The 25,996-nt window shown below is 42.3% G+C and overlaps 1 protein-coding gene and 1 pseudogene across 2 annotated transcripts in view; both read left to right on the top strand.

Annotated features, from left to right (window-relative positions):
- Nucleotides 1–18,579, top strand: part of LOC137616348 (uncharacterized) — a 42,575-nt gene extending 23,996 nt beyond the window's left edge. For both annotated transcript variants that reach the window (XM_068346006.1, XM_068346007.1), the window contains exons 2-4: nt 5,043–8,811; nt 13,858–14,018; nt 18,050–18,579. In XM_068346006.1, coding sequence (XP_068202107.1) covers nt 5,193–8,811; nt 13,858–14,018; nt 18,050–18,106 — 3,837 coding nt within the window. In that variant the 5' untranslated portion in view covers nt 5,043–5,192 and the 3' untranslated portion in view covers nt 18,107–18,579. The remainder of the gene's footprint in view (nt 1–5,042; nt 8,812–13,857; nt 14,019–18,049) is intronic.
- Nucleotides 15,066–15,184, top strand: LOC137616801 (5S ribosomal RNA; annotated as a pseudogene).
- Nucleotides 18,580–25,996: the final 7,417 nt, after the last annotated feature.

The raw sequence follows: 25,996 nt of genomic DNA, 5'->3' as shown, positions 1-25,996 counted from the left end.
ACCAGGAGAAGGTCACGAAGTATGCTATGCAAGCTACTTCGTGGCTTTGTATCTGGTTAGGGACCTTAGGTATCCTGATACGACCCGAGGATTTCTCCAAGGAACGTACCAGGAAAGATATGGAAACCTTCCTTCTCTCAGGTACAGTACTCGCACGATCGAGTTTCTTGCCCACCAAGTCTCGAACTTGTGGGCAAATACCATCTTGAAATGTTGAGATGCAGTAGCTGAGAGGTTCCACCAGAAGGTCCCTAGAGCCGAGATCAATAGACTCAGACATTCCTCCATAGAGGGGTCTCATCTGTTTGAACCTAAGGATGTGAAACATGCTGCTGAGAGGTGGAGGAAGTCTCATCAAGACTCCCTCTTCTATAGGGCTTTAACATCTAAGCCCTATGAACCTCCAGCACCACAGCAATCCCGTCCAACCAAGACCACAACAACGACAAAAACATCAGTGAAGACAATGGTGTCTAAGCCCTTTCTTGCCAAAGACAGGAAATACAAAGAGTCCTCCAGGGGAGGGAAAAGTCCTAGAGGGAGCAGCCAAGGCTGCAAACGCTAGGATAGGCAGGCCCCCTACATTTCCACCAGTGGGGGGATGCCTACAAAGTTGCGCAAACAGGTGGAAGCAACTCGGGATCGATTCCTGGACAATCTCTGTGATCAGTCTAGGATATTGCATCCTGTTCATAACATCTCTACCTTCCTGACCAGGAATCCAGTGTCATTGAACTTCCTTGCCATGGGATCGGAAAGGGGGCAATCCCTTTGGGCAGAAGTCCAGACCCTGTTGAAGAAGGGCGCTCTCAAAGAGGTCCTCGACGCATCCCCAGGCTTCCTCAGTCGACTCTTTCTTGTAAAGAAGGTGTCTGGAGGCTGGAGACCAATCATCGACCTCTCAGGTCTGAACAAGTTTGTATGACAAACTCCGTTCAGCATGGAGACGGCAGACACAGTCAGACTAACAGTAAGACCGCAAGACTTCATGTGCACACTGGACCTAAAGGATGCGTACTTCCAGATCCCAGTCCATCTGTCTTTAAGGAAGTACTTAGGATTCAGCCAGGACAACAGAATATACCAGTTCAAGGTGCTGTGCTTCGGTCTTTCCACAGCACCACAAATCTTCACCAGAGTGTTTACCCTAGTGTCATCTTGGGCACACAGAATTGGCATCCGTCTCCTCCGTTATCTGGACGACTGGCTAATCCTAGCAGACTCGGTGTCAACCCTTCTTCAACACTGAGACAAACTTCTGAGACTTTGCCAGGATCTGGGGATCATGGTAAATCTCGAGAAGTCCTCTCTGCTGCCCTCGCAAAGACGAATACTTAATCATGATTGTAGACACCATTCTCCTCAAAGCCTTCCCATCAGATGACAGGATAGCAAGGCTGAGAAAGGTCGCAAGACCTTTTCTCAGACGAGAAGATCTTCCAGCCCATCGTGGCTATGTCTCCTCGGTCACCTTTCATCGCTGGCTCGTCTAGTTCCCAATGGTCGCCTGAGGATGAGATCCCTCCAGTGGCGACTCAAGTCCCGGTGGAATCAAGCGTACGACTCCCCGGACATCCAGATCCCCATGGAACCTGCGGAACTGGTGGGTGACAGACGAGAATCTATAAAAGGGAGTGAACCGTCTCGTCCTCCCCCCCGGATTTGATGCTGTTTTCAGACGCTTCAAAAAAAAGGGTGGGGGTCCCACGTGCTGTACCATACGACCTCAGGCCTCTGGTCAGAATCAGATAAGTACCTCCACATAAATCTCCTAGAGATGAAGGCCATCTTTCTGGCCCTTCAACAGTTCCAACAGTTCCTGGCGGGCCACTTAGTGGTGGTGAGGAGCGACAACACCATAGTAGTGGCTTACATCAATAAGCAAGTAGGTACTTTTTTGCAGCAGCTATCCCATCTAGAAGAGATACTGAGATGGGCCGAAATCCGCTCGATACCACTATCGGCACGCTTCATTCCTGGCAAAAGGAATGTGCTTGCCGACAACCTGAGCAGAGCATCTCAGATAGTGAGTACCGAGTGGTCTTTGGATCACCTAGTAGTCAACAAATTACTGACTTTGTGGAGTTCTCCGACTGTACTTCCTCGCAACGGCCTTTAACTTCAGGCTCCCGCTTTACTGTCCCAGACCCCAAGGCTCTCTGGCAAGATGCTTTCCAACAACGGTGGGACAACATTGACGTTTACGCCTTTCCCCCGTTCTGTCTGATGAGGAGGGTACTCAATAAGACCAGAACATCGGCCAATCTTTTAATGACCCTCATAGCTCCGCTATGGCATCACGCAGAATGGTTCTCGGACCTTCTGAAACTCCAAACGTAGCCTCCAAGAGAACTCCCTCCACGACACAAATCTACTCAAACAACCACATGCCAACATCTTCCACAAAGCCATAGCTTCGCTAGAACTTTCTGTATTCATACGGAGTTATGAACTTACCTGCCCCCAGTCAGAAGTGACACCTCCCCCATGGAACGTGGTTGAGTTCTCAGGTCTCTTAAGAGACCTCCCTATGAACCATTACGCCAGGCAACAGATCGCCACCTGACTTGGAAGATGGTGTTCCTGCTAGCGTCGGCTTCGGCCAAGCGAGTCAGTGAACTTCATGGTCTCTCATACGACTTCGCCCATTCAAGGGGATGGGGAGAGGTAACGTTCAGCTTCGTCCCTTAGTTTATTGCTAAGACTCAGAACCCGGGGGGTAGCAGATCCTCGATTCAACTCCTTCCGGATTTCTAGTGTCCGTATTGTAACGGATGACCCAGACCATCTCTTACTATGCCCAATGAGGAGTTTGATGATGTATCTCAAGAGAACAGCCGCAGCCCGTCCTCGTGTGCCTGCACTATTCGTCAGCACAGGAAGGACCAAGAGGAGGGTCACCAAGAACACCATATCAGCATGGATTCGCAGGGTCATTGACCTTGCACTGAATCCAGACCCTCCTCCGTCACGTCGCCCAAGAGCACATGATGTCAGGGGCATAGCTACGTCTCTGGCCTTCAAAAGAAACTACTTGGAGAGACTATACGTTTTCTATCGGCCCATGGTGGCTGCACAACAGCTGGTTTAAAACCTCAAGCTCCTTATTGGACATGTAGTAGAAGGTTGAGGGCGTTGTTACCTGGTTTTAGTCTGCATGAATGAAAAGATTTGACTGGTCCTTATTCTTTTCTTCATTCTCCCCTCTCTTGGGGAAAGCAGTATCCTGGGTTCTCTGCATAGCTGACCTCAAACCACTGCAGGTACACCATGCTCCCTTGTGTACCTAGTATTAAGATTACAGTAATACTGTTGCATCCTCATACCCTGACGAGGTGGTAATGGGAAAGTCCTAGTGCACAGTTTTCCATCTAAAGAACTTTGAATAACTTTCTAGGACGAGTCACATTTCTACATACCTTTACACACAGCTTGCGTAGGCCGCAAACTTTTCGTAGCAAGGTTTTAGCGAGGCGCAGGGACTCCTTATTCCTTGAGTGCTAGCACACTCAGATAAGGAGCCCCCGGGTAAAGCTAAAAAGCCAGATTGACTGGGACGTCCACCCTTCCTAATGGGTGAGTCACCCCTATTAAATAGCGTGGTTTGTATTCCAGTTACGGAACAAATGACAAATTTGTAGATATACTAACCTTGGCTATTTAACCAAACTTGCCCGCCAGCCCTATCCCCCTTGAAGTCCTACCTCCAAGCAAAGTGAACTCAATCACAGGGTGTGTGAGGGGGAGCAGTAGCAAGCTACCTTCCCTACCCCCCACTAACTAGCGGTGTGGGTAGTTAACCCTCGTTAAGAATTAATGGCTCCTCATTTCAGCTACTCCGAAAGTAATACCCCCTATTAAATAGCTAAGATTGTATAGTTAGGAAAAATACAAATTATCCATGAATCTGATTTTCTTCTATGTTGTATAAAGAAATTATGATGCTACCTGAAGAGAACCCAATTCTTCATGTCACAGATTAAAAATCTGTTTAGTGTGGGAAGGATTAAAAAGATTTCAAAGAACACTGGCTTCATGAAACCATCAAAAGGGCGTATCCTCAAACAGAGAATCCTAATCATTCAGTTCCAGTACAAGCCCATTAGGTCAGAGGAATTAGCTCAACGGTTACTTTAGGAAGAATCTGTCAGTGGCACAAATATTAAAGGCTGCAGAAACATCAGACACTCTTTACAGCTCACTATGTATGGAAAACTACTCACAGGTCTTAAGACATGTTTTCACTGGGACCTGTGGTAGCTGCTCAACAGGTTGTGTAGGGTACCTATCTTGTTATGGGACAATAAGCATCTCGTCTAAGATAACGGCTGTCCCGTTGATTGCTGGATCGGACGTTAATGCAGGTAAGCTTCCACGCCGAGTACTATTCTATAATGGTATAGAAGTATCGTCCCCAACATCCTTTACCTGGGGATGGATGTTTTCTATGTAGAATCCATTATTTGATATCCTTATAAGGATATGAGGTTCCTCCATGTCCATCTCTTCATAGACCAAAACCTAGCCTAACCTCTTGGGTCTTTATCTCAAATTAAAAGTGGCTGGAATCAACACCATGTACCATTTATGGTCCATTGCTTTGACATACCTTGATTTTAATCATGGTAATTTGGATATAGTAGCTTCCTCCCACCTCATGATGAGTGTTTTTATAGGACGAGGGTTTCTATTCGTTTAGGAACAAATCACGTTTTAGAAAAATTTGTATTTTTCCTAACTATACAAACCTGAGTACTGTCTGAACCACCCCGCAAGCTTTAGATGAAGGTCAAAGGGATGCCTCAATGTGCTGGCAAGGAGAGGCTCCCACCTACCTCCCGCTAGTAACCACCGAAACACCTTGTTAAATTTCTCTTAGCCGAATTCCAGTCTAGCTGAAATTTACTCCTATTATAAGCCTCAGGTTTGCATATTCAAAAAAAATATAAAGTACATTTAGAAATTGTGATATTATTGGAGACTTTTTTTTTTCCTGAAAAGAAAAGAATGCATGAGTATTAACATATTTTCCTTTTTTTTAGGTTTGTGATGCCCTGATGGAGGTCCTTGACAGCATATAGCATCTTTTCTTGGGACATAGAGATGGTATTCTCATTGGAGCAGATTTGAAATCCTTGTTTTACTAATCTGTTTGATGGTTGATAATTTTCAAAGTTTCTCTAAAAGACGTAATGGCTTATTCAAACAGTACACACTTGGGGGAGGAGAAACTTTACTATTTTACGGGGAAAGTAAGAGCATTTTGGAAGGACAAAATTTTCTTTTTAGACCAAAGAAATGCTGCCATTGTTGGTTTTGAGAAATTGTATATTGATGGAAAGAAAGCAACTCAAACAGAATTACATAGTTTAGATGTAATGGTTGCCAGCAGTGACTGGGATATGGCTCCAGTTGTTCATTCTTATGTTGTGAAGTATAGATCCACTGAAGCAACGCCATGGCCTTATAAATTACAAGGAAAAATTCTTTGGTTTGCACGTTTTGCATGGGTCGGGGCTATGCCAAAAGCTGTTGAACAGCAGCTTGAAAAACGTAATGTTGTGTATATGCCTCTTACATATTACACCGGGCAATTCATGAGTGTGTTTGGAGACAATTTTGTATTTGGTGATTCCAGAAACAATGTCCTGGCACACATCAGTGATGTGTCTTTTTATGGGCAATTTCTGAATAGAGATGCTTTGGTGGAGCTGGAGCATCATGCTCCCAATATACATTCTTTCATTGTTAGCCCAGAGTTTCTTACAAATAAGAATTATGAAGGACCTGAACCCCACTTGCCCACTTGGCAAATAGATAATTATGGTTCATCCACATGGGTAGCCAAATTTGCTTGGGTTGGTGAAATGCCATATGAATATAGGCAGCAATTAAGCAGATTCCAGATCATCAAGATTGGTGACTGGAGCTCTCTGAGCTCCACTGGGGGGATCATACAGCGTCGCTTAACTATGCCAGGGAATTATTCACAGGCATCATCGTTTTCTGTTCCTCAAAAGGCTAAAGCCATTGGGAATGGAACGAAAACTTTTGGTGCGCCATTACTTGTCACAACACAAAAAGAGGCTGCAATTGTCAAAGGTTCATTGTTAATGGCTAACCATGAGTATGGCCTTATCAACAGTTACTTAGATGTTATAGTTTTCAGTGTGAAAAATTTTTATGTTAATGGGGAGATATATAAAGATGGGAAGGGTTTAGACAAATTCTTTCATGACAAAAATATCCAATTAACAACATGGATAGTGCCCCTACAGGAGCCTATCCTTGTTTTTGATACCTATGTTATGTGGAGAGCAGTCTGTGTATGGCATGGTATTCCGCCCAAAACTATGGAAGCTATTAAAAATCGCTATGATAATGGAATCATCAGTGGCTCAGTGCCTAAAGCTCTTAACACTGCTAGTGATAAGAGATACACATTAGTTTTGGGCAGAGTAGTACAAATATCATATTGCTATGGTTATGCTGAAGCTGTGGTAGGGGATACCACTATAGATATCACATTTAAGCGAAAAGCAGTATATATGAAGGGTTACAAACTACATACTAAATGTAGTTTGCTTGAAGTAAAGAAAGACCTTGAGTCTGGCATGTGGATACTATTAGTGTATCCTGTAAATGAAGCCAGTGGACTTATGTATGCTGCTTTAGCACTGTGGGAGTATCAGTACCAGCATTTGGTATCAGCTGACTTATTATTTAGAATACTTCTAGAGGGTCGCAATGTTGCTCCAGAAGATTTTCCTGGTCTTGAAGGTGCCGATTCTTCTGGCAAGTCAGATGAAGACAAGGTGGGAATTCACATGACCGGTATGATTGTTAAAGCTACTCCTCAATATGGCATATTGGAAACAAAGAGCATTACAATTGAGCCCTCTTATGTTTTCTTCTTACGTACAGATTTTTATGTAGATGGGTCTGTTCCTGATGTCCATCAGATGGTACGTCAATTGGACAAGAGCCGTCAGGTTAACCTATACGGTCGATCTACCAAGTGCCAGGTAATCAAAGATTACCCTGTTACAATGTATGCAACTTTAGTTTGGATGGGGAAAAAACCCTTAGAAACCAGAAAGCCTTCTTGTAAAAGCCCACAAGATTTACCTGTCAAAGAAGATTCAGCAGCAGGGAACAGTGAAGATAATTCAAATAACACAAAAGACTGTAAGTCTTCTGGTGACTTATCTTGTGAGGATGGGAATTTCAAGGCAGCTTTGGAATTGGTCAAGTCTGATTCTCCTGTCATGGAACATAGATTTGGACGTTTTGTTCATTTACAAGATAGATACGGTGTCATTCGATGTGGCGGTGGAGGAAAAGGTAGTACACATGTACTCTTTGACTTCTCTGTTTTGTGGATAGATGGTAATCGTTTGGAAATCTCTGATAGCCTTGATGTTAGTATTATTGAGGATGAAGTTCCGTGTAGTTTGCTTGCATATGAAATCCCTCCAGTTAAAGTTGTTGCATTTCAGGTGAGTATGCAAGCCACAGCTGTTTGGATGGGTAAAAGACCAGGTCATGTAGTTCTTCCTGAATTTCAGTCTCCATTGCAAGCAATGGAAGCTTTAGATGAGCAAGTAAAAAGCAAGCCCGAAGTAACAGTAAAGCAAAAGAAGGACTACTTGATAAGTAATAAGACAAAGAATATGGGAAATGAATCTAAAGACATTTCAACCAAGCTATCTGATATTAAGTTGACAGATAATAAAGGATTTGTTCCTGTTTCTTTGGAAGATGTTGCAAGTAGCCTTGAAAAACCTTATGCTGGGAAACATGTTACTGGTCGTATTTTGAAGGTGATGAAAGGCTGTGGTATAGCTATGTGGCGATGTGCCGCAAAGGAAGGTGAAGTATATATGTTTTTCTTCAAGAAAAATATATATGTTAACTTGTGTCCAATGGATGAAAGTTACGAAATTGACAAAGCAAAATCGTTCAACTTTTATGTTGTTCCGGTTTTGCACAAAATAATTGGAAATTGCAATGTAAGTCTGTATGCAACATGTGGTTGGAAAGGAAGTAAACCTCATAACATTCCAGCACCAGGGTTGCAGAGTCTTGCACAGGTCTCTTTAGATAGTGTTTATGCACTGGAGGTGAATGTAGGAAAGACTGTACCAGCTTACATAGTGAAGTTGATGAAAAATAAAGGCATTGCAAGGTGGCGCTCTCCTCCCCATGGAGGTGATATATTCATTGAATTTGAAAAAAAACTAACCTGTGATAATATTAAGTCTATCTTTGACACGGGTCTTAAAGATGAGGAAAATTCTCGACCATGTCTTTTCATTGTTAAGCCAATTGAACATAAGGAAGTGGAAGGCTATATTGTTAGTCTTAAAGCTATATGTGGATGGCATGGCAAAAAACCATCTCATCTTCCTAAGCCAAAATCAAGATATGAACCCACTTTACTGGGCACGAAACTTCATGCCACTCCTGCGCCTCTTGATATTCTGGAAACTGCAGCAGCAATGGCAGTAGGCAATGCAAAGGAACCTGGTCAGTTAAAACAGAAAGAAGAACGCCTCAGTTCCCTCGACATTGTTGAAGATCTTGACAAAAACATAGAAATTAAAGAAAAGAAACGGAAAAATAAGTTGGATATATGGGAGGAGGACAAAATTTCAGAGACCAGCTTAGAAGGAAAGATTGTTGAGTTGTACTCCAATAATGGAAGGCTTCAAGGAACCGATGAAAAGCAGCACTTTTTTTCCAGAGAAAACAGTTACCTGTATGGAGTGTGTCTTAACAACATCGAGCTGTGGCATGTTCTTGTTCAAGGTGAGCTGACTTCTAGTCTGAATGCCTTTTGTGGAATTGTGTTTTTGTGCATATACATGTCCAATATTCATATTAGTAGTTGTTCTTACGTAAATACAAACCTTAATTTTGTCTCTGCTGTTAAATCGATTTAGTTAACAAGGTATTTAGGTAATGGTAGATGTGTGAAGGGATCCACCCAACCACTTGTCTGACTGAGTCAAGCCACTTTATCTTCAGTCGCAAAGTGAGTGGATGTGTCGCTTCGGCTTTGTGATCCCTTGCTTTTCTCTTCGGAATCTTATCCTTGGATACATTCCTAAGCTCACCGCTTAATACTGATTTTAAAGCTAGTGTAGTGAGGAAGTGTCCTGGTAAAGAAGGTAAGAAATTTCAGTTGATTCTTGTCGAATGTGTCTATTGCTTTCCACTCTTTGTTTTCTTTGTTAGGGACTGCAGTTTAAGAAGTACAGTTTTGACAGATAAAATCTAAATTTCTATTTATTTCAGATTTAGATCTCATTTTTTGTGCTTAAATTTAGTATACATGTAATTTGTTTTTTATAACTTAAATTTTATAACTATTTTATCTCCCAAATTTATTTGGGCCATCTCTGTAAAAGTCAAATCTGACTCATTGGTAGATTCTGACTCACTGGCATTTTAAATATCCACCCATTTGATAAAAATTTCTGCATCTCTTCCATTTTTTTGAGTATGGTTTGGCAACGAAGTGTCAGTGAAGTATTCATCCTGGTTAAGGTCAGAAACATGCTTCCTGATGTTATGTATGTTCCCAAAAAGGAGATATGTTTTAAGAATTTGTTACCTATTAGGCCCTTTTCACACTATACCTCACATTTGTCTGCCACCGTATCTGATGCTCAAACCTCTAACCATTTGATGTTGAGCTATAGAACTGTAAAGATATGTACAAACGAAGATGCTTATTATTTGTTTATTTATTAAATCTAATTGGTTCTTGTTTAAAAAAAGTTTGTGGCTTTGACATCCTCAGTTCTGAGGTATTTACATGGTAGTTATGTGACTGGTAGGTCTAAGGTTTTGTTTATTATAGGGACAACCCTAACATCCATAAGAAACTGGAAACTTGTTGAAACATAATTACTGCATAATACTAATGATGATAGTAATGATAATATGAAAAAATCTGTGATAAATTTTACCGTCTTTAATGCTCACAAAATCACCAATCAAACTAGGTAATTGTTCCCATACTAACAAACCCTCCATTATTTACTGGGTACAGTATTACTTTTAGCACTGCTGGAAGGCATCCATTAGATTTTAAGTGCAAGGTGGCAACCCTATCTAACCACTACAGTTGGTAGGTGGGGAGTTGGCTGGGGTCTACCCAGTCACCTATATCTACTCATGGTTCAGTGAACCACGTCACTTTTTACTTTTGGCTGGAGGAGAGAGAGGACGTCTCCTTTTTCTCCCTTCAAGGCTTAGCCATTTACCGCTATTGCTTTACACTCATTCTTTTTTTTTACTGATATGACTTGTGTTTCTACATGACGCTTCATTACAGATATGGTGATTTCAGATGTCTATGTTCGTTCTGCGAGTTATTGGAGGATTCCTCAGCGCTGACGTCTCCTCTTGGTAGTTTCCTTTCCCATTTGCGGTTGGTTTATTCTTTCCCCTCAGAGGGGAGGACCTTTTAATCCTCTATTAATTTTTTCCTCAGTGCTTCATGATGACATCGGGTGTGAAGTCGGTGACTGTGGCTGCAGCTTACATCTTAGCTGTCAGCCAGTTTTACTCCCCGTTAGCCTTCCTTCGACTTCTGCTGCCGACGAGTCTTCTCGCCTTCTGCCAATCTCATCGTCTCCCAACATTCCGCAATTTTCTCTCTCTCCTACAGGCAATGTTTCAGTGCGTATGCAGCTTCTGCCTGTTGAGGATTGCAAGATCAAAGGCAATGTCAATCTACGGCTTGTTTGACAATCGCCGAATCGATGGATCTTCCTTCTCCTCTAGGATTGCAGGGGCAAGACTCGTCACCTTGTCTTCCTGGTCGATCAGGATGTTGTTCGCGATATTCTAGTGATGTGATCAGAATTTTATTCTGTTTAATGATGGCAGGGGTAAGTCTCATCAGCTTATCTTCCTAGTCGTTCAGGATGTCGTTAGCGACAATCCAATGATGAGTTCAGAATTTATTCTGTTCAACGATCGCAAGGAGCGAGACTCGTCACCTCGCCTTCCTGGTCGGTCAGGTTGTCGTTTGTAACAATCAGATGTTAGACACCCATTAGAGTGTCTTTTGTGACGATCATTGATTGCCACAGAGATTGCTACGATCACAAGATCGTAGGTGATAGTGATCTCGGCATTCGTCTTCTTGAAAAAGAACACCTGTTCGGTTTCTCCTTCGGGGGGATTACTCCGGCAGGATTCCCGTAAGGAAAATCCCTTCGGGGACAACTCAGAATTAAGCCTTGGCATTTTTCTCTAGCAACACTTAATGTTAAACTTCCTTTGAAATAAAACTCGTAAGGAAAAAGAGTGCTGCTCGGAGGTTTGTCTTCAAGTGTAAGATTTCCCCTTCCGAGGGAGAGTCTTGACACAACTTTTGCGCCTGTTTACGCTCACGTTCAAGATTGGGAGTTATACACTTGTGGTCTCGATCACGAACTAGACGCTTGTGATAGTGAACCAGACGCTCAAGATAGCGCTCACGCTCACGATCATGAGTTACACACTCATACTTGTGAGCTAGCAGTAACCTTGATGACGACATTACCCTTTCCTGAACGTTTAAGAACGCACAATCGCGTTCACGTTCATGAGCGGGACGCTCACGCTGACAAGCGAGATGCTTGCAATGGCTCACACTGACGAGCTTGACACTCACGGTCGCGCTCACGCTCTCGAGTGAAACGCTTACGATCATGAGTTATACTCTCGCTCAGGAGCGACACTTGTGACCACATTTGTGTCTCTAGTCACTTTATCTTCGAGGACACTTGCGATCAAATCACGATCTCGCATTCACGTTTATGAGAGTGAGTTTCACAGTCGTAAGCAAGATGCTCGTGACGTTGATTATGACATCAGCGTCTACATCTCTTGAGAAAGTTCAAGTTCACGTTCATGAGCGTGATTTACACGGTCACGAGCATCGATTCTAAATCCAGTCTCTCTAACTCTTGAATAAGCTCTCAGGATCGCGAGCGAGATGCGCACGAGCGTGAGTTACACACTCGTAGACACAAGCGAGGACGCTCATGAGCGTGAGTTACATGCTCTCGTAGACACAAGCGAGGAAGTTGATACCTTATCCCCTGTTGTCCTATTATGATGGGGCTACTCACGATGGGGAGAAGTAATCCTCAGCTACGTCCCTGAGTTCGTTACTGAGACTCAAAATCTGGGTGTGCTGGACTCCAGGTTCAGCCCATTCTGGATAGAGAGGGTTCGTTCTGTAATCGAAGATCCAGACCAACTGTTATTATGTCCAGTAAGGAGTCTGAGGTGTTACAAAGAACAGCAGCAGCTTGCTCCCGTGTGCAAGCTGCTTTTCGTTAGCAGGGGGAAGGTCAAGAGGAGTGTCATGAGAAATACGATTTCCTCTTAGATCTGGAAAGTTATTGAGAATGCTCTCAATCCAGACCCTCCTCCGACCAGTCAAGCCAGAGCTTATGACGTCGGGCTTTGCACCATCCCTGGCGTTCAAGAAAATCTTTTCTATGGAGCAGGAAATGCAAGCGGGCGTGTGGAAGCATCGGACGACTTTCACCGCCCACTACGTGCAAGACGTAACCCACAGGAACATGGAAACCTCTTCCATTGGTCCTGTGGTGGCTGCACAAGTAGTCTAAACGCCTCAAGCCCCTTGATGGACAAGTAGCAAAGGGTTAAGGGCTCAGGTTAGTCTGGGGTGAATGAGAAAGAATGTCTGGCTCCTTTATTCCTTTTACCTTCTTCCCCCTGGAGAAAACAGCATAGCTGACCTCACCTCTCTGCTGGTAAGACTCATTTCCCCTGTGCATCCTGAGTATATTACATACTACTTTATGTCCTTAATACCTCTTGAGGGAGGGTATTGGGTAAGTCTTAGAACTCTAGGCTTGTACTCGAGTTCCTACGTAAAGACAAGCCACTTGTCACTCTCACACAAGCTTCTGCAGGCCGCTATCAGGGTTCCTACTACTTTGATCTCATTTTGAAATAGAGAGAACCCCAGGTCATAGCCAAGGGCAGTTGGTACGACTTCCTCCTTCTTAAGAGTAAGTCACCCCTATAAATAGCGAAGTGTTTGTATTTGCATTGGAACAAATAACAAATTTCAAGATAATTTGTATTTTTCCTAGCTTACAAACCTGGAGCTATTTATACAAATTAGCCTGCCACCTGGTTCCCCTAGAAGTCCTGTCAGAAAGCATAAGTGGTTACTCAGCCGACTGGTGTGAGTGAGTGGAGTAGCCGGTCTAACCCCCCCCCCCCACTAAGTAGCAGATGGGGTACTTATCCCTCACTGAAATTGTCTTGACTAGTCTTTCAGCTTTGCCGAAAAGTAATACCCCTATAGATAGCTCCAGGTTTGTATGCTATGAAAAATACAAGTTATCTCCAAATTTGTTATTTTATGTAGTTTTCATGAAATTGATAGTGAATGGTGAAGAGTTTGAATTTAGTCATCAGTAAATACAAATAGCAAACCGAAATATACATTTTGTGCCATGTTTTGCAATTGTTACCAAAGTCATGAATTCCTGTTGGGGGTTAGTGTCTTCACTGCACCTCAGATGGTGCACCATACTTCAGGTCTTCGCAGCCCCCTTGTGTTCCCTAGTTGTTCATTTTGTAGCCTTCATCTATGCCTCCATTCCTTTCTTCCATCATGTTGTCCAACCCCTCAATGTTTACTTCATATTGCAAATTTGGCTTTTTTCCCCCAGTGGTGCATTAGTGATGAATTACCTTCCGAGCCATTGTATACAGGCTTATAGCCCAAATTTGTAGATCCTACCCAATCCAAATTAGGGATTGATAAAAGTTCATGAAAACTAATGAATTTCTAACAAATTTTTCCAGATGAGATTGTTTCCTATCGACTTAATGAAATGAGTGCAGGAGACTCAAAAGTAAGCAAAATGTGGATTGGTCCAGAGAAAATTGCAGCTGAAGAAGCTACTATTCAGATAAATGAATGGTGTAACAAACACTCTGTCCCTGATGGTGCAAAAGAACTTTTGGTAGGTAGTACTGTATATGGCCTGACATTTGTTGATATTGCATGTTGATTCCTATTTATTTTCCTTTATTAATCAAGTAATCTTAAGTTGCTGAATGGCACTGTATATAGAATATTACAGTATAGGGTGTTCAGTTTTTTTGTGAGCTTGTGTTAAATTGCTTTGGACAAGTACATAGTTTCAGTTTGTTAGAAACTTAGTTGGTGATTAATATGCAGCTGAAATTTGATTATAGTGCTTTTTTATTTAAGAAAAAAATTATAATCACATATATGTTATGGGGGACAGGTTGCTTTGGGTTTCCCAAGGACTCCTGTATTTGCTAGAACAGGGAAATCAATACGATATGATATAACAAAGAAATATTGTGTTCCCTACCTTAAAGTCAGTGTATCAACATTAAAAGGCATGGACTTGGTGTGTTTAAGGAAACCCAGGGGTTCAGGCTCTATTGAACCCGTCACAGCATCTCCAGTGCTGAATTCATCTTCTAACTGATAACATATCACCTACTGAGATCCATCATGAACACTGTAGACAATGCTTCCCTGGGTATTTGTTTCTTGCCCGGCATCCATCATTTCTAAAATCCCTGGGTATTTGTTTCTTGCCCGGCATCCATCATTTCTAAAATCCTGTTCATGCTTCTAGTTGACAAGTTTCAATATTTTTACCTCAACTTCTAAGCTAAGTAAAATAGAACCACACAACAACAGACCTGTTTATAATGGATTGTAGATAAAGTAGACTAAATCTAGATAACCAGAATCATGTCCAGGTGGTGTTTCAAAAATTCTTCCAGAAGCATAAAATCAAACGCAATTATACCAATATCCGGGTGTAACATCAAAGCGAGTAAATGACATTGACATGATTTCGTGTTTCACCCCTGGACATCGGATCTCTGGCACAAATTCTTGGGCTGATTCCTTTGATCCTCTCCTCGGTCCTTCTTACCTACATCAGGTATATAACCCCATGGGGTTATTCCCCCTTGTCTTTCAACCCTCTGATGATGACTCCCTCCCACAGTCTTGAGTTTGCCCAGTCAATGGCCATACCACGTTGAGAACACCGCTTTTTGCCCGATCAGCGAAGTCAAGTAACTTTGGGTCCAGTCAGTACTTGGATGGGTGACTGCCTGGGAACACTAGATGCTGTGGCATCGATCGATGTTATCTAAGAGATTTTGCCCCGTGGTGGACCTCCTCCTATGAGTTTGGAATTCGCATCTCTTTTCAAGAAGGACAGAATTCGCAGCCCAACTACAAGAGAATACGCTTTTCTCCCCTCCTCCCACCTTTGGAGGTGTGAGGGCGATTCTCTCCACGCAATCCGAACGTGTTTCACCGAGGTCTCTCAGAGCTTCTACAGAAACTTCCTCCTATGTGAGTCTCCAGATTTGTCCTCAACTCTTGGAACAAGTTAGTTCATCAAACTCTGTTTGGCAGGGCAAAGGCAGGTAGTCAAACAAGCAGTTAGACCACAGGACTTCCTCTTTACATTCGACCTCTAGGACTCTTACTCTTAGATTCCAGAATACTGTTATCAAGGAAGTATATTGAATCATCCAGCAGGTTTTTACAAGAGTGTTTACCTTAGTGTCAACATGGTTTGTCAGGATTGGCTTCGTTCTCCGAAGACTTCGGGATGACAGACTGATCCGAACAGATTTGGTAGCTGACCTTCATCACCACCGAGACTTCTCGAGTTTACCGAGATCGAAAGCTTGAAGTAAAAAGAGATACCCCTGCTTCCTTATTAGAGACAATTACCTTTGGATAGGTTCTTCGCCATGCTCTTCTAGGAGAAGGACACTCCAAAATCAAACCTTGGTTCTCTAAACTTGAGTAGTGCCATAGCCTCTGTACCATGGTCTTCCAATATCTTGGGTTAGAGTTCTCTTGCTTGATGGTACACTCAGGCACACTATTCTATATTATTTCTCTTCCTCTTGTTTTGTTAAAGTTTTTATAGTTGATATAGGAGATATTTACTCTGATGACGAATTACCGGCCCCTCCTACCAACTCTGAACAGTTATACGCTAGATACCATCGAAAACTCCCGTCTCCGCCTCAAGGAGAAGACCTCGCCTTACATCTTTACAGCTGTGTGGCATGCTGGTAAGTTGCTCTGCATTCCAGATGCATTATCTCGAGCCCCGGTCAGCTACCCCACACAGGAGGATGAGATCTCAGGTGCTTCTTCTGCTGCTCATCTCCGAAACTTTCATAGCCATGAATACCGTTTCATAGCCATGAATACCGTTACTCTTTTAGATGAGTCTTCAGCTTTGGATGCTGACAGGATACTCTAGGATCTTCGTGATGCAGCAAGAGCAGATCCTGTATAAACTGTACTGGTCTACTAGATTGTGCCACGTCAGGATTTCCTTGCAACAGATATGATCTTCACCCAGTATGACCATCATCCCCACCCCCTGCCCAAGTCGAGTGTTTGACAGCAAGTTCGGATTCGAAACCCGACCTCTCATCGTTGGGACAAAGTTGGCGCTGTCGTGGGCCATGGAAAGTCAAGGGACTATCAAATTCTTCTCCCTAGTGGTGGTGTAATTGCCATTTTCGCCCAGTGCCACCCACTATCAGTGACTCCTCTCTCCCTGACCCTGTGGCCCCTTGCCAAAACCTAGAAAGAGAATCCTTAGTCACTATTCCTCCAGTGAACCCATGTCGTTCCCAAAGACTTATAGAAAAGAAGTCCGCTTGCGATTACACTACGAGCAGTAGGGGGAGGGGGTTGTAGGTACACAAAAAGATACATTTAACACGTACCATTATTCATTATTATTGTCATTATTCTATATGTACCATTTATTGTATAATGTGATTTCAAGCATTATTTCCAGGTGTTGCATATCAGCAGATTAATTAATGTCTTAATGATATGATATGGCATAATGTATTAGTATTGGCAACACTTGCATATTGTTCCCATGATGCACTGTCTTGTTCGTCCTGATCCCTTACTGATAAGCTATCTTCCCGTTGCTTCTACGGTCGTTGTATTTTTCTCGTAATAGATATTTAAAATCTACTTTTAAAGTTGTATCCTTGCCCCACCTATTAAGGTTAAGGAAGTTACCAACACATACAGTTACCTCGCTAAAAGTCTCGGTTTCAGCTTCGCCAAAGTAAATATCCCCTATAAATAGCTCCAGGTTTGTATCGTTAGGAAAAATGCAAATTACTTCCAAATTTGTCATATTCTTACTGTTAATTTTAATCTGGTTTATTCCTTATACCCTTATTCTGCAGTATCCTTTCATATTCCATATCCTTGTTCCATTTCATTCAGTATTTCATACTTCAGGGAACCCTTTTATTCTGCACTGAGCAAAGTTCACCCCTCTTGCTATTTTTAACCTATCCCTTCACTCAACTCTATTTGTAAGTTGCATATCTGTTTTTTTTCTTTAAATCATTTTTATTTCTTTCCTCCCTTTTGTTTTATGTAGTGCAAATCTAAATTAGGCATTTGGTTTTCTGCTTCATCAGTCTACTATCAGAGATGAAACAAAGGAAATAAAAGTAGTGTAAAATATGAGATTCTGTCCTATTTGTAGAGTTAAATTTACACCAAGTAGTACTCATAAAAACAGATACAGACCCCTGAAATACTTTGTACTGTTACTCAATATTTTGATTATGGGAATGCTAACATTAATCCATGGCCTCTTGAAAGGAAATCAATCAATATTTTAAGAAATTATGGTAAGTTTCGTGTACTTTGTAACTGTTTCTTAGATGAGTTTCTTCTCCAAGATAGATTATGCTTCTCAAGCATTTTTAAAGGTGTGTAGATGACAGAAATTGTCTTTTAAATCTCCCCAAAATCAGAAAGTATTTAAAATATCACAAAATCAGAAAGTGTATTTTAAAACTGCCCAAAATTAGAAATATGCTTATATGCTGATATTTTCATTAGAGAATATGAAGCACAGTACAGTAATTCTGTGTTACACATATATTAGTGAAAGTTCTTCATGACTGCGTTTTTGCATTTTTACAGTTACACCAGCTCGAATTGTCTCAAGATAATCGTGAAAGGGAGGAAGCTACATCTTAGCCCTTAATAGGTAACCGTTGTTTGGAGGTTCTGAATTGGTATCCTAGAGTTTAAAAGTCCCAATGATGGAAAATGATATAACATCAACAAAATTTTATTCTAAAATGTTTTAGATTACTTTAATGCCTCAGCTTTCAAATTGAAAAAAAATTGAATGCAAGAAAGTAAATTGAATTGTACCCATTTAATTAGAAATAATTATGAATTATTAAATATACCAGAAATAGCACATTTTATATTTTGTTCATTGTGGAAAAGTTATTGATGTACTAAATAATTGATTAACCATATTAAACTGGGAACTTTTAAAAAAAATTAACTTCAGGAAAGTGAATTTTGATTTTTACCCATTTAATAAGAATTTATTATGAATTATCAAAGATACCAGGAATGGTAATTATTGTTTGTTTGAGGAAGGTTAACATATAAAACCTTAATAGACGAATAATTAAAAAGAAAATTAAATCCAGGAATATGAATTTTTATTTGTACCCATTTGATAAGAAATTATTATAAATTATCAAATGTACCAGGAATAGTGTTTTGTACATGTTCTATGTAGAAAAATTATTGGTGTATCAAATAATTTATTTATTCTCCAAATCCTTCCATTAATAAAAGATTATGGGGTTTGGAGAAACTAAGTGTTTTGGCTCCTTGAATATATGCTTCAACATTAATATTACAGTTCTGCTGTGGAAATAGAAGCACTTTGGCCTATGGGATGAATCATGTAAAGCCAAGTTAACCGACAATATCTTTACCTAAAATTAAGGGGTTTGAACTTGCTTTGAAACTTGAAGGAAATCCTTTCACATACATAAATTTCAAGAGTTCATTTGATTTTTTTTTTATAATTATCTTTGTCTAAAAAGCTGAATAGTGGCTCTTTCATTTGTTCCCATGCTAAAAAACCTTCCGCTATTTATTGGATATTACTTCTAACGGTAGCTGGAAGGCAGCCATTAGATTTTAAGTGCGAATGGCAACCGTACCTAACCACTGCAGTGGGTAGGTAGGGGGCTGGCTGGGGCTACCCAGCCACCTATATCTACTCACGCTTCAGTGAACCACGTCACTTTTTACTTTTTGCTGGTTGAGAGCGGGCGTATCCTCTCTCCCTTCAAGGCTTAGCCATTTACCACCATTGCTTTACGCTCCTTTTCTTTACAGATAAATGACCCATGTTTCTTCACGACGCTCCATTACAGGGTAATGTGGCGGTTTTAGATGTCGATGTCCATTGTCGAGTTATTGATGTTCGTTCTCGAGTTATCGGAGGATTCCTTTACGCTGACGACTCCTCTTGGGGGTTTCCTTTCCCGTTCGCGGTTGAGTTATTCTTCCCCCTCGGAGGGAATGAACTTTTATTCCTTTATTTATTTTTTTCCTCAGAGCTTCATGACGACATAGGGTGTGAAGTCGGTGACTGTGGCTGGGGCTGACGACAAGTCTTCTTGCCTTCAACATTACGCAATTTTTCTCTCCCTACAGGCAAGGTTTCAGTGCGTATGCAGCTTCCGCCTGTTGAGGGTTACGAGATCAAAGACAATCATCAACCAACGGCTTTTTCGATCATCCTTCTCCTTAACAATCGCAGGGGCAAGACTCGTCTCCTTGTCTTCCTGGTCAATCAGGATGTCGTTCGTGCCATTCCAATGATATGATCAGAAATTCATTCTGTCCAATGATCGCAGGGTCGGGTCTCATCAGCTCGTCTTCCTGGTCAGTCAGGATGTCGTTTGCGACAATCCAATGATGAGTTCAGAATTTATTTTGTTCAATGATCGCAGGGGCGAGACTCATCACCTCGTCTTCCTGGTCGGTCAGGTCGTCTTTCGCGACAATCAGATGTTAGTCACCCATTAGGGCGTCTTGTGACGATCATTGATTGCCACAGAGATCGCTTACGATCTCGAGATTGTAGGTTATTGTGATCTCAACGTTCTTCTTCTTGAAGAAGAACGCCTGTTCGGTTTCCCCTTTGGGGAATTACTACGGCTGAATTCCGGTTAGGGAAATCCTTTTGGGGACAACTCTGAATTAAGCCTTTGTATTTCTTCTCTAGCAGCACTATGTTAACCTTCCTTTGAGTTAGAACTCGTTGTAAGGAAACGAGTGCTGCTAGGGAAAGTCTTTACACAACTTTTGCGCATGTCTACGCTTACGTTCAAGATTGTGAGTTATACGCTCACGGTCGCGAGCTCACGATGCTCGTGGTCTTGATCACGAGCGTTTTATGGTTTTGATCACGAGCTAGACGCTTGTGATTGTGAACGAGATGCTCAAGTTAGCGCTCACGTTCATGATCGTGAGTTAAGCGCTCGGAATCGCGAGGGAGATAGTGACCTTGATTGCGACATTAGTCTTTCCTCAACCTTACAAAACGTACGATTGCGCTCACACTGACAAGCGAGACGCTGACGTTTGTGAGTTACACTCTTGGTCTTGAGCAACGCTTTTGACCACGTTTGTGTCTCTTAGTCGCTTTATCTTTCAGGACACTTGCGATCACGAGCTACGAGCGAGACGCACGCTTACAAGGGCACTCATGCTTATGAGCGTGCTCATGTCCACGCTCATGAGAATAAGTTTCACGGTTGCGAGCAAAATGCTTGTGACTATGATTATGACGTCAGTGTCTACACCTCTTGAGAATGTTCAAGTGATTGCGAACGAGACGCTCGCTATCTTGTTCACATTCATGAGCGTGCGTGAATTGCATGCTCACGGTCACGAGCGTCCAGGATAGTGAAGCCAGTCTCTTCAACTCTTAAATACGCTCTCAGGATCGCGATCGTTCACGAGTGTGAGTGACACGCTATCGTAGCCGCGAGCGAGCGTGAGGTACATACTCAAGCATGACGCTTGTGATGGGGATCTCGAGCGTCTTGTAGTCCTGATCACGAGCTAGACACCTGTGATTACATCAGATGCTCACGACCACACACGTTCGCGAGCAAGACGCTTGTTCGCGGTCACAAAGCTCTCGATCATGAGATACACTCTCACGGTCTCGAGCAAGAGTTGCGATCATTATCGCAATCGCCAGTTGGATGCTCACGATCACGAGCTACAAGCCTGTATACCAGGCTAGACACACTTGATCAATAGCTAAAAGCTCATATCAAGAGGCTTACGGGGACCATCTGCTATGGTTTGCCATGACTTAGGAAAATCAAAAATTATTTTATTGTTTCTATGTATACAGAAACATATCGTACATGCTCTCCAGAAGTTTTAGCCAATTATTTTTACAAATAATAAAGATAAAGCGGTCTTTAAATGATGATGTCGTCTTTACTGCGTTGTCTGCATGACTGAGTTTGACAGTATCGTCTTTGTGTGTTTATTTTTGCATTTGTATAGCGATTTTTTCACTTATATTTCAAAATTTTGTACGTCTGGCAGAGATGGAAGGGAAGGCATTGGTAGTGGGTAGGCGATCTTCGAGAAGAACTGCCAGAGTTTCCAAAGGCATATAGAAGTTACGTTGCATGTATGTTTGTTTACTTGCAGTTTGTATGCACATTGTATTTTCACGTCCTCGTGAATTTTATAGAAAGGGCAATGTTACGTAAGGTCAAAGAAAGAACAGAAAGTAAGCAGAGAGCAACAAAAGAGAGGGAAACATGAAAAAAAGTACAAAGCTGGAACATTCTAATTAAAACTGGCAACAATGAGAGGCCGCTGGCAACTCATAACACCCTTATGCCAAGTGTATTAGTAAAATTAGGGTTTAAATACCTCGTTTAGGGAGCCTTCATATAGGAATAAACAATAAAAGTAAAAAGTAAGGTCACCGTAATAGTGTTATCTTGATTTTCTAAAGAAAAAATGCAAAAATTTATAGTAAATCTTTGGGAGTTCACAATTCAAAAACTTATTCACACTTAGGTAAATTTTTCTCACTTATTTATTGTTCGATTTTAGAGAAAGATATCATTGAAAAGAGTAAAAATCCCACAATTTTGTGAACCAAAATTTTTATTTTCCTTTTTCTCTTTTTTCATGATTATTTTATGTCTAGACAAAGAAAATTAAGAAAAAATTCATAAAAAAAAAAAGAAAAAGGAAAATAGAAAATCTGTCGTAAAGAATTATACGATTTATAAAGAAGTTTAGATGGCATGATTTTCAATACAATTAGTGCCATATTAGTGGAGAAAAATATACCTAAATTTTTTTTTTTTTTAAATCAAGATTTTTGCTGATAAATCAAAAAGTTTTTGATCAAATGACCTGAAATTTTTATATGATAAAGGTATTACATATGTCTAAAACATATATAGAAATTGTGTATTTTCAATAATTAGAAAAAAAAATGGATTTTGAGCAAAGCGAAAAATCTATTTCTGGGTGATAGCCATGTTGTCCTGATGGAAGGTTCCTTTAGGTAGCTTTCTAATGGATATTTGCTACAGTGATACTCCCAGAGAATTAACCATAGGTCTCCAGAATTCTAACTCCTAGCGCGAGTATCCTCAATATATCTTTAAGGATATCGCATAATATCGGGACGTATTTTTTGATATGACAGCAATCTTCACCCCGAATAGATTTAACTCTTTGAGGGGGAAGAGTGGCGAACGAAAGGGGAGCTGTTATCAAGGTACCAGGTGGACCTCTGCCATGACGGCATATAAACTGGCTATGGAGGTCGGCAGGAGCGAAGCGCTTCTAGAGTCGATCCTGCAGATGTTGGCAGTGTTACGGAAGGAACAAGAGATTAAACAACATCTCGAAGATACTCTAAGCCCCTTAGAGTATCTGACCTTCCTCACTGCTCCGAAACCAACCCCTGGAGGTATACGGTGCACATGCCCATGATGGATGGGAAGCTTTATATCTCTGAGAAGTTGGTGGCCTAACACCTTGAAGATCTCCAATTCTGGCCCAGCTTTTCAGCATACCCAGATTGCTACGTGAGACTGCGAGATGAACCAGCATCCCGCGAGGAGACGGTACCTAAGGAAGTCATTGTCTTCGAGCATGACAAGGCACAGGCTATCCTAACCAAGACCCTGAAAGGGGCCGGATATACCAAATCCAAAGTCTCGGCATTGAGCAAGAGGCACCCAACCTTCATTGCTCCTTCCTCCAGAGCTTTCCCCTTTTCGGTGAAAGCTCTTGACTGTGTCATGAGAGCAGTCGATGAGGGCAAACCGTGCCCAGTCCTAGAGGAGTGCAAACCATTATCTCTAGTCATGCCTACCTGTGAGGAGAAGGGGAAGGAAGTACATGTAACCTTCTCTGTCTCTAAGTTGGATCCGGAGATAGCAGGCCAGCAGTTCAACGAGAACCTTCCAAAGTTGCCAGAACATCTTTTGAGAAGGGAACAGAGATGAAAGAAAGACTTGCCGCTTCTTTGTCTCATCAGAAGTGCCTGGAAATGTGTGCAGGCCTAACGAATGCCCCAGACATGTACATGGTCTTAGCAAAGTCCCACATAGGTACCCTTGTGAAGGACTTATATGCCTTCGGCAGGTCAAGAAGGACCTGTAGAAAGCATGTGTTTGCCGCAGCAACGGTAAAACACGAACCCAGGAAGCTGATCACATCATACATCTGGGGCAAAGACCTTTTCCCACAAGATGTGGTTCAAGCTGCCACGGAGAATAGGAACCTTCTCCAAAAGTGGGGCACATCTTCTAAGAGGATATCATCCTCAGACAGTGGTCCCCAACCTAAGAATAAGAATAAGAAACCACGTACACCTGCACAACTTCCGATCGTGACCATGGCCACAGTGCCTCAAATGGTAACCCAGCTGCAAACCACCTTTCAGATGGTCCCTCAGCAGCTGGTGGTCCAATCACCTATTTTCAACCCAGGTTTTGAGAGGCATACGGCTACCTTTTGCCCTACAAAGGTAGAGGCCCAAAAAGAGGCTCCTCCGGAAACCCCTCAAGGGGTAGAGGAGAATGCGGTTACGGAAGCAAGTCCTCAGGAACCTCTCATTGCTGAGAGGTTACAGGTAGGAGGCAGATCTTCCACTTTTGGGATCGTTGGACCTTCGATCCCTGGGCTCACAGCCTAATCCCGAATGGACTTGGTTGGAAATGGAACAAAATTCCACCCCCTTTTCCAGAATTCTTCCAACACTCCACTCCCTTCTTGGAAGAATATGCCACAGAACTCTTGAACAAGAAGGTAATAAGGAAAGCGAAGTCCATCAAATTCCAGGGAAGGCTTTTCTGTGTTCCCCAAAAAGACTTGGACAAACTCAGAGTCATTCTAGGCTTGTCTCCACTTAACAAGTTCATCGAGAACAACAAGTTCCGGATGCTTACCTTACAACACATAAGGACCCTTTTACCAAAAGGGGCGTACACAGTCTCAATAGACCTGGCAGATGCTTACTGGCACCTACCAGTCAGTTGTCCCCTCTCCTACCTAGGATTCAGGATACAGAAGACAAAGTATGTCTTCACAGCCATGCCCTTTGGGCTAAACATAGCCCTAAGGATATTCACAAAACTTGCAGATACAATCGTCCAACAACTACGCTCAGAAGGAATTCAGGTAGTAACATACCTGGACAATTGGCAGGTGGGGGCAGCATCCAAGACTACTTGTCTACAAGCAGCCGGAAAGGTGACCCAGTTCCTGGAGCACCTAAGCTTCAAAATCAACCGCAAGAAGTCTCACCTTTCTCCAGCTCAGAAGTTTCAATGGTTAGGTATCCATTGGAACTTACAGTCACACCATCTCTCCATTCCACTGAAGAAGAGGAGAGAGATGGCGGGATCTGTCAAGAGACTAATCAAACACAAGAGGATTTCAAGACGCCAACAGGAAAGAGTATTGGGCTCTCACCAGTTCACAGCAGCGACAGATCCAGTGCTAAAAGCACAGTTAAATGGATGCATCAGGAGTCTGGAGAAGATACGCATCAAACGCTCGAAGAGATCAACAAAGGTTGACAACGACCCGATTGCATACGCTATTAAGGCCGTGGTCAACAGCCAAGAGCCTAGAACGAACAATTCCCTTACAACCACCTCAACCATCAGTGGTAATACACACAGATGCCTCCCTGGAAGGATGGGGAGGCCATTCGCAAAAAAGGAAAGTGCAGGGGAATTGGTCGCTCCAGTTCAAAACCTTTCACATCAACATCTTGGAGGCTATGGCAGTTTTCCTAACGTTGAAGAAACCATCCCCTCGTAGAGCAGTCCACATCAGACTGGTCCTGGACAACGAAATGATAGTGAGATGTCTAAATCGACAAGGCTCCAAGATCACCTCACATCAATCACGTGATGTTAGCCATCTTCAACCTGGCAAGGAAGAGAAGATGGCACATATCAGCAGTTCACCTTCAAGGGTTCCGCAATGTAACGGCAGATGCTCTATCCAGGCGACAGCCGATAGAGACGGAATGGTCCCTAGACACTCTTTCTCCTTCATCTCGGAAAAAGTCCCAGAACTGAAGATCGACCTCTTTGCAATGAGCGACAGCAAGAAACTACCTCGTTATGTAGCCCCTTACGAAGACCCTCAAGCAGTAGCAATAGACGCCATGTCTCTCGACTGGAACAGATGGAATCGAATCTACCTGTTCCCACCAACCAATCTCCTGCTAAAATTCCTCAACAGACTGAGATCCTTCAGAGGAACAGCTGCAGTAGTGGCCCCCAAATGGCCCAGAAGCAATTGGTTCCCTCTAGTACTAGAATTGAAACTGAAGCTGCTTCCTCTGCCGGACCCAGTTTTATCCCAACTGGTTCAGAAGTCGGCTGTTTACGCTTCATCCTTGAGAACCAACAACCTACATATCATGATTTTCTTGCCCTATCAGCCAAGAAAAGGTTTGGGATCTCAAAGGACAAGATCGACTTCATTGAAGAAAACAAGTCAAGTTCAACTAGGAGACAATATGAACTG

This window comes from Palaemon carinicauda, chromosome 22 (genome assembly GCF_036898095.1).
Source record: "Palaemon carinicauda isolate YSFRI2023 chromosome 22, ASM3689809v2, whole genome shotgun sequence".
Lineage (NCBI taxonomy): Eukaryota > Metazoa > Arthropoda > Malacostraca > Decapoda > Palaemonidae > Palaemon > Palaemon carinicauda.
The sequence above is the reverse complement of the archived record's forward strand: the minus strand, read 5'-3'. Positions and strand labels throughout refer to the sequence as shown.